The sequence below is a fragment of the Apodemus sylvaticus genome, chromosome 11, assembly GCF_947179515.1.
Source record: "Apodemus sylvaticus chromosome 11, mApoSyl1.1, whole genome shotgun sequence".
NCBI classification, from domain to species: Eukaryota; Metazoa; Chordata; class Mammalia; order Rodentia; family Muridae; genus Apodemus; species Apodemus sylvaticus.
Window position 1 is genome coordinate 45,119,735 of NC_067482.1, and position 8,000 is coordinate 45,127,734.

Below are 8,000 nucleotides of genomic sequence, written 5' to 3' on the forward strand. Positions count from 1 at the left end.
TACCTCCAGAGTGCTGGGATTAAAGGTGTGGGCTGATGCATTGATACCAATGAATGCTGGCTTCATTGATAATTTTTCTGTTAGATGCTGATATAAATTTTGGAGATACTCAGCAAAAACAAAATATATTATCACAATTTTAACTGTTCTTTAACAATTTTATTGTTGCTATAAGTTAAAAATTTGAAATTTCATTCGCTTATATTAGTCTTAGATTGCTACATTCTAGAATACCTAGGAACATCACCCTAGATGAAAAAATATTAGATTTAAATACCGTAGATTAATCAAGCGAACTCTTATCTAGGTAGATGCAGCTTAGATACTATGACTGAAGCCTTAGATCTGAGTGGCAACACAATTCCTCTAATGCTATCTGAACATATTCTGTGCCTATCTCCTGAAAGCCAGTGTCCTGGAATGGCAACTTAAGGTGGAGGTGCGCTATGATTCCAAGCGCACACAGGTTTTGTCCAGCATGTACACTCACATATTTAAGAGCAACTTACTTCTGCAACTGTGGGAATACATCGTCCTTAAACCTGACTTTATTCCTTTCATGGCAGATCTAGCTTGGGCTGAGATCATACTGGTTAGTTTTCTTCCACATAGTTATAGCTGCCCTAGGTACAACTCAGAGATAAAAGTAACAGTTTTCCAACTAGAAAACCCCAAAAGGTTTGCTTGTTGCAAAGTCACCGTAACCCTCAAGCACAGGAGTATCAACTGTAAAGAGAATAGTATTTACTCTTTTCTGACACACCACATTGGAAAGTGAATCACCCTTCTGAAGTGAATCATGCAAAGTTATCTGCCAATTCCAATGGACACACAAAAGCCACAGTGAAGCTTTACGAAAGCTAAAACCATTTTAAATTCCGGGGTTCCATTTCATTGCCAGAGCAGTGCGGAGTAGGTATCTCTGAAGTAATCACAACTGCCTCCGTGGAATTCACAACAAACCCAATCAGAAAACCTGCGTGTAGTGGAGGACGCACACAGGTGTGCAGATTTCTCCATCACGTGTTCTAGTGACCAGGGCTCTGCACAGGTCACAGGCCAAGTAATTCTTGATTACTGTTCTAGAGACTTTTTATTCTCCCTAGGGCTCTGGGCCAGTGGCTTGGTTTGCCCAGGATTAAGCTAGAAGAAATGAGGCAGCTCGCGATATCAGGTCACCTCCACAGCGACCGGTTCCCGGTGCTAAGAAGTTCGGGCACACTTAGATCAGGCTTCTACCAGATTCCAGAGGGCACAGGCCTCCCTCTCCGCCCGCTCTCCGGAGCTTCCTTTCCCTGCATCCCTACAAGCCCATCATCTCCTCCCGCCCGCTCCCGCGGCGCATTCCCCCACTCCTCAGCACTTCCGCGGAGGGACAGGGACACAAACTCCTCAGAGTCACGCTCCGAGAGCTGAGGTAATACAGAGGCGGTCGTGTCTTCTCAACCCGCTGGCACTTGTAAGTTATTTACCTTCATTTCAAGGCTCCAGCGACACCCCCGCTCTTGTAAGTGCGCAGGCGCAACAGAATTCCCCCGCCCGGCTACCGCGTTCTCGTCACCCAGGAGACCGTGCAAATCAGCGACCAATCAGCGAGCATGGGGCGGGGCTCCCCGGAGCCCTCCTTTGAGAGTGATGGGCAGGGTAGATAGAGTCACGTGATGGAGGTGGAGCTAAGCCCCGGGAAGTTGAACTCTACGGGGTCTGATCAACTTCCTGCCTGAGCTCTGATTGGGTGAGGCTGCGAGGCAGGCGGGCCCTATGGACAGAAAGGGTCTTGAGCTATGTGACCAGAAACAACTGGCAGAGGAGAGGATGGGTGTAAAGGAATTCCGGGGGGGAAAAAAAAATCTGGATTCATAGGTTGGCAAGTAGGAGACGGGAATTGGCTCATGAACCAAACAGCTTCTTTAAGGTTCACATGTAAAAGGCTTGGAGAAACTAATGTATCAGTTTTTCGTGCAGGGTTTTTATTTTTGATTTTGCCCTGACGGATAAGGTATGAGAAGTCGTTTTTTTTTCTGAATCATTTAGACTTTAGCTAGTGTAGTCGGAGAGGAATAGTTTAAAAAAAAAAAAGGAAAGAAAATAAAAGAACTCGCGTCTAGAATTTGAGCCTGGTAGGTTTAGCGGAAGTTAAGCTAAGCATAAGCAGTTAGCCAGAGGGAGGGGAGTGGGATTCTGCACAAGCAGTCATTTTAACAGTAGGTAAGATGCCCTAGCTGGGCATCATGACCTCGGGTTCCTAGACGAGAGTTGGGTAATTTTCCACAGGGATTCTCATTAATGATATAAAATTGTAGTCAAGTCTAAAATAGCCTCAGAAAGAATACAAGATGGAGAAACTTCAGCACTGCCTTGCCCTGTCACAATAGTAACAGGCTAACACAAAACAAAACAAAACAAAAAAACCCTACATGGTTGCATCAATAGCTATAATAACTAAGCATTTGACAAAATTTAACATATGTAAAATTCTCAAAAAACAAAACCTAACCAGCAAATGCAAGACAAGAACAAAATTTCCCACACAAGAGAAATTGTAAACAGTATCTCCAAATAGCCCAAGGCTGTACTTAATGCTAAGAATCAGGAAAGTAGTCCCACTGGGAACAATGCAGGGAGGTCCCCTCTTGTGACTCTTTCCCAATTCTAGTTAATGCAATAAGGGGAAAAAAAGAAGCATACTGATTGAGGAGGGAGGTGGAAAAACTGCAGATATGATATGATTATGTAGGAAATCAGTAGAAAAGAGAGGGGGGTGTGGGGAGAGGTAGAGCTACCCGGATACAGTCTTAATACACAAGGTTAGTCACACCCCTCCATATCAGTAATGAGCAAATTTGAAACATCAGAGCAGTGACATTTGTATAAGTGCCTCTCACAATGTAATGCAGGTCTCCAAATGCACATGTGCAAAAGACAAGTCTAACTAAGAACCGATTCAGAAAACAAAGACTTTGAAATACGCATAAACCATGTCTGACCAAACTCCTAGTCAGAAGCATTCTACAGATGGCAAGTGGTTTCTTTGGAGGATAGTTTGGCAGTTCCCTACCAAGCTAAGTGTGTTGTTTTCCATGTGACCCAGGACTTGTATTCCTTGTGTCTACCCAAACAAAACGAAAGCATACCGTACAAAACCCAGACATGGGCATTTATAACAACTTCAGTCATAATTGTTAAAACTTGGAAGAAACCAAGGTGTTCTTCAGGAGGTGAATGGATAAATAATGCATTGTGTTGAGGACTAATACATATTATTGCAACTCAAACAAATGAAGAGAAGCTGCTTACAAGAAGAGATTGCATTGCTGGGCTGCGGTGGCACACACCTTTAATCCTAGCACTCAGGAGGTGAGGTCAGGCAGATATCTGAGTGATTAACTAGTCTACAGAGTGAGTACCAGGACAGGAACCCCGTCTTGAACAAAGACAGAAAAAAAAAGAGACAGATTACAGGATTCCATTCAATGGTCAATACTGTAGGTAGAAAAACAGCAGTGTGCCGGTGTTTTTGAAATGCAATGAAAATTTTGGACTGTTACATGGTGGTGATGGTGGTGATGTAATTCTGTGATTATTGTGTATTGGACACTTCAAAATGGTGGATTTAGTGGTGTTTACATTTCATCTCAAGTAAGCTTCAAAAAACTGACAGGTGAACTTCATAAAATCTGAGGAGAGAGAATTCTAAGGTCTAAGCAGTAAACTTGGGTTTTTATTTGCAAAGCCAAAATGGTTACAAATTAGTAGCACTCTTGCTCAGTAAAACCTAATTACTCCAGTTGTTATATTGTATTAGAGAGCAGTTCTAATTTATGTTTCTTAAAGAATATCAGTGGCAGTGGCAGACTGGAGAAATGGCTCAGTAGTAAAGAACACAGCCGGCTCTGTGAAAGGATCAGGGTTCAATACCCAGGCACCCACATAGCAGCTCACAAACACTGGTAACTACAATTTCATAGGATCTTCTGACCTCTGGGCACACCAGGCACATAGGTAGTGCACAGACACATATACAGACAAAATACCCATACACGCAAAATAAGTACATTTAAAAAATAATGACGAGCACCTTCAAAATGTGATAATGTTGACAAATTTTATCTCTCCTTGTGTCAAATATTCATTAGCTAATAAGTGTACTTGCAACACAGCTCAGCGGGAAAGAGTGCTTGCTGCCAGCTCTGATGTCCTGAGTTCAATCCCTGGGCTCCACATGGCGGAAGAAGAGAAGAGAGAATTGACTCTTGCAAGTTTTCTTCTGATGTGTACATACGAGTTGTGACACATAGGCATGCCTCCACCACAAACAAACAATAAGTTTAATTTTAAAGGAAGACAAATTAAAATATACATAATAAGAGGGAGCACGAAGAGGGAGGGTTTTCTAGGTCAAAGTGGTGTTGATTCAGGTCTTTGTTTTTGTTGTTGTTTTTGGTTTTTGGATTTTTGGTTTTTTCGAGACAGGGTTTCTCTGTATAGCCCTGACTGTCCTGGAACTCACTCTGTAGACCAGGCTGGCCTCGAACTCAGAAATCTGCTTGTCTCTGCCTCCCAGAGTGCTGGGATTAAAGGTGTGTACTGCCACTGCCCGGCGACTCAGGTCTTATTTGAGATAGAATGTTACTGTGTTACCCAGAATGGTCCTGAACTGCTGGGCTGAAATGATTCTCCAGGCTATGCCTCTTGAGTAGCTATGTCTACAAGTATGCTGTTACTGCCTAGGTTAAGGTTTTTGTTTTTTTTTTAATAAAAGAATATAGTTTTGTTTCACAAAACTATACATATAAATGTCATATTCATATTAGTAATAAATGTGGTAGGGTATCTGGATGGTATGTGCTCTACCACAAAGGTTAAAACAGTGCATATAAGAAACAAGGTCTGTGCCTCTATGGACAGAAGTCTGGAATGGCAAATTTTTAGCTTCTCCCAGACTCTTGTGGGTGTAGTGCTTGGATCCAAGATAGCTCATGCGTATGATGTTAGATGATAGGTGCCGGCTTAGGAGGTCTCCCGGAGGCATTGGCCAGAGCTTCTTCACAAGCAGCCTTCTGTGTGCTACGCTATTTCTCCCCATGGCTTGGGCTCCTTAGAACACAGCAGCTGGATTCTGAGTCAGAGCATCCCTTTCCCATAAGTGAGTCATAGGAGGCAAAACTGGAAGGTTACGGTGGCAGGAAGCCACACCTACCACATTCTTTTTTTTTAATTATATATTTTTATTTTCTATATTCTTTGTTTACATTCCAAATGATTTCCCCTATCCCAGTTTCCCCCTCCCCATATGTCTCATAAACCTTCTCTCCATCCATTCTCCAATCACCTTTCTCCTTTTTCTCTGTCCTTATATTCCCCTCCAATGCTAGATCAAGCCTTTCCAGGACCAGGACCCTCTCCATACTTCTTCATGGGAGTCGTTTGTTATGCTAATTGTGCCTTGGGTATTCAGAGCTTCTGGGCTAATTAATATCCACTTATTAGTGAGTGCATTCCATGAGTGTTCTTTTGAGACTGGGTTACCTCACTTAGTATGATGTTCTCCAGCTCCATCCATTTGTCTAAGAATTTCGTGAATTCATTGTTTCTAATGGCTGAACAGTACTTCATTGTGTATATATACCACATTTTCTGTATCCATTCCTCCATTGAGGGACATCTGGGTTCTTTCCAGCTTCTGGCTATTATAAATAAGGCTGCTATGAACAAATTTTGCTATGATGCCCAGAAGAGGGCGTCAGATCTCATTACATTACGGATGGTTCTGAGCCACCATGTGGTTGCTGGGATTTGAACTTAGGACCTTCAGAAGAGCAGTCAGTGCTCTTAACCATTGAACCATCTGTATAGCCCAACATTTTGTCTTTTTGAGACAATGTCTCTCTATGTAGCCCAGGATGTCCTGGAACAATGTAGACTAGGCTGACCTCAAACTCACAGATATCTGCCTGCCTCTGCCTCTCAAGTGCCGGAAGATCTCAAGCAGATTAGATTTTTTTCCCTCAGGTAGCAAAGATTTCCAGTCTGTGGTTCTGTAATTTCAAGGCCGAGGGAGTAGAAGCAGCAGGATCAGGAGTTCGAGGGCAGCCTCCATTCTAAGAATCTGGGGTCCAGCAGAGGCCGTGCCAGATCCTACTTCAAACTAACAACAAGACTGAAAAGAATTGAGTTTGTTTCTCAAATGGAAGAAAAGAATAACTTCATGAGTCAGACTAGAAATATACCTTAATAAAAAGCCAGAACGTGGGTGAGGACATTCTAGAAGTTACCAGCCTGAGTAAGACAGTGGTGGATGTAGACCCCTGTGACAGTCCCTCCTGATACTCTGGGGTAGCAGCACCTGCCAGGTGTCCCCAACCCCTCTGCTTGTCCCCCATCTGCCTCTCTGGACAGAGTTTCCAGCAGGGATTCATCGAAGCAGTCCTGGATCAGTTCCCTTGGGTTTGCGTCTTATTAAATGAAAACTAGGTCATTTCAAGCCACTGGGGAAGAGCGGTTCACCTGTGGTGAGTGTTTTCATGTCAGAGGTCAGGAACTCTTGGAATCCTTTATGCCATCCTTTCTTCAGATAGAAATAACAAAAATTGCAAAGAGCAACCTTTTCCTCTTTTCGGTAAAACCACTAATAAACCTGTCTCTGCCTCCTGAGTGCGGAGATTAAAGGTGTGTGCCTTATAGACTCCTTTAAGAAATACAGGCAAGATGTTGACGAGCTGACACAGCAGTTAAGAGCACTGCCTGCTGTTGGGGGACCCGGGTGGGATTTTCATCACCCACACAGCAGCTCATGTCCATTAACTCCATTCCCAGGAATCATATGCCCTCTTTTGGCTTCCATTGGCACCAGGCATGCATGTAGTGCATAGACACGCAAGCAAAACACACATGGAATTTTAATTAAAAAAATCAGAAACAGACAAGATAGTTTTGTTTTGTTTTGTTGAGACAGTTTCTCTGTGTAACAGCTCTAGCTATCCTGGAACTCACTCTGTAGACTAGCCTGTCCTTGAAGTCACAAAGATCAGCCTGCCTCTGCCTCTGCCTTCTGAGTGCTGGGATTAAAGGCATGTGCCACCATTGCCTAGCTATATTTTTGTTATAACAAAAACAACAAACCCTTAGTGGTGCCTTCTTTGTGGACTGACGCATGTAGGAGCAATGCACATGCTCTGCTCAGCTCCACGATTCAGGTCACGATAGATATGTATAGCGCAGAAATAGGTCTCAAAAGAACTGGCCAAAACATGCCACAGTAGAACCATTTGCATAGGGTGAAGGGGAAAGGAACCATCTTCTGGTGAGGAAGACAGAAACCCTATTGGAACATCTAAAGACTGCCAAAGGACCAGAGGTTGCAATCATGGAGAAGAGGATGGTGCTGATTCTGATGCCAATCAAAATGAAGGATGCAACTTAGCGTAACAGTGCAAGGCTGCAAATTCTTCTGCACCATCTGCCAGAAGTATAGTACACTCCCACTAAAACTGAAATGGCTAACACACTACACTCACCACGAAAAGTCCATTCTTGTTAGAGGTCTGTAATTAAGCCCAAGGAGACATCCCAGCGGTACATACCAATGAGCAGATGCAGTGTGTTATTTATAGCATGCTGCTTTGGGGGAAGCGAGTGGTGGACACATTTAGATGACATTTATATAGTTATAAAAAATGAAGACTTGGTTTTGGCTGCTCTTCAGATTTAAAGCTCTGGATGGCAAATGCTGAGGTAACTGGCTCCCTTGGGGGGTTGTACATGGTGAACCATCCTTTAGCCTCACAGGGCCCTGGTAGCCTGGTAGGTTTTATTGGGTCACCAAGACTACACAGAGTTTTTCAGCAGATTATAAACACAATCATTTCTAATGACCTCGTTCTAATATTAATAAATATAGTATCTTTAAAGTTTTACCTCTAAGCCCTCACATTGTCATCTGATAATTTTTGCCATACTGAGGTAGATGGATAATCAAATAACAATGTGACATCATACCA

The 8,000-nt window shown here is 43.1% G+C and overlaps 1 protein-coding gene across 1 annotated transcript in view; it reads right to left on the reverse strand.

Moving 5' to 3' along the window:
- The window catches only part of Wdr19 (WD repeat domain 19), a 69,243-nt gene extending 67,714 nt beyond the window's left edge, over positions 1-1,529 (reverse strand). Inside the window, exon 1 of the mRNA XM_052199578.1 lies at positions 1,473-1,529. Within this exon, the coding sequence (XP_052055538.1) occupies positions 1,473-1,478 (6 nt within the window). The 5' untranslated portion in view covers positions 1,479-1,529. The remainder of the gene's footprint in view (positions 1-1,472) is intronic.
- Between the last annotated feature and the right edge of the window lie 6,471 nt (positions 1,530-8,000).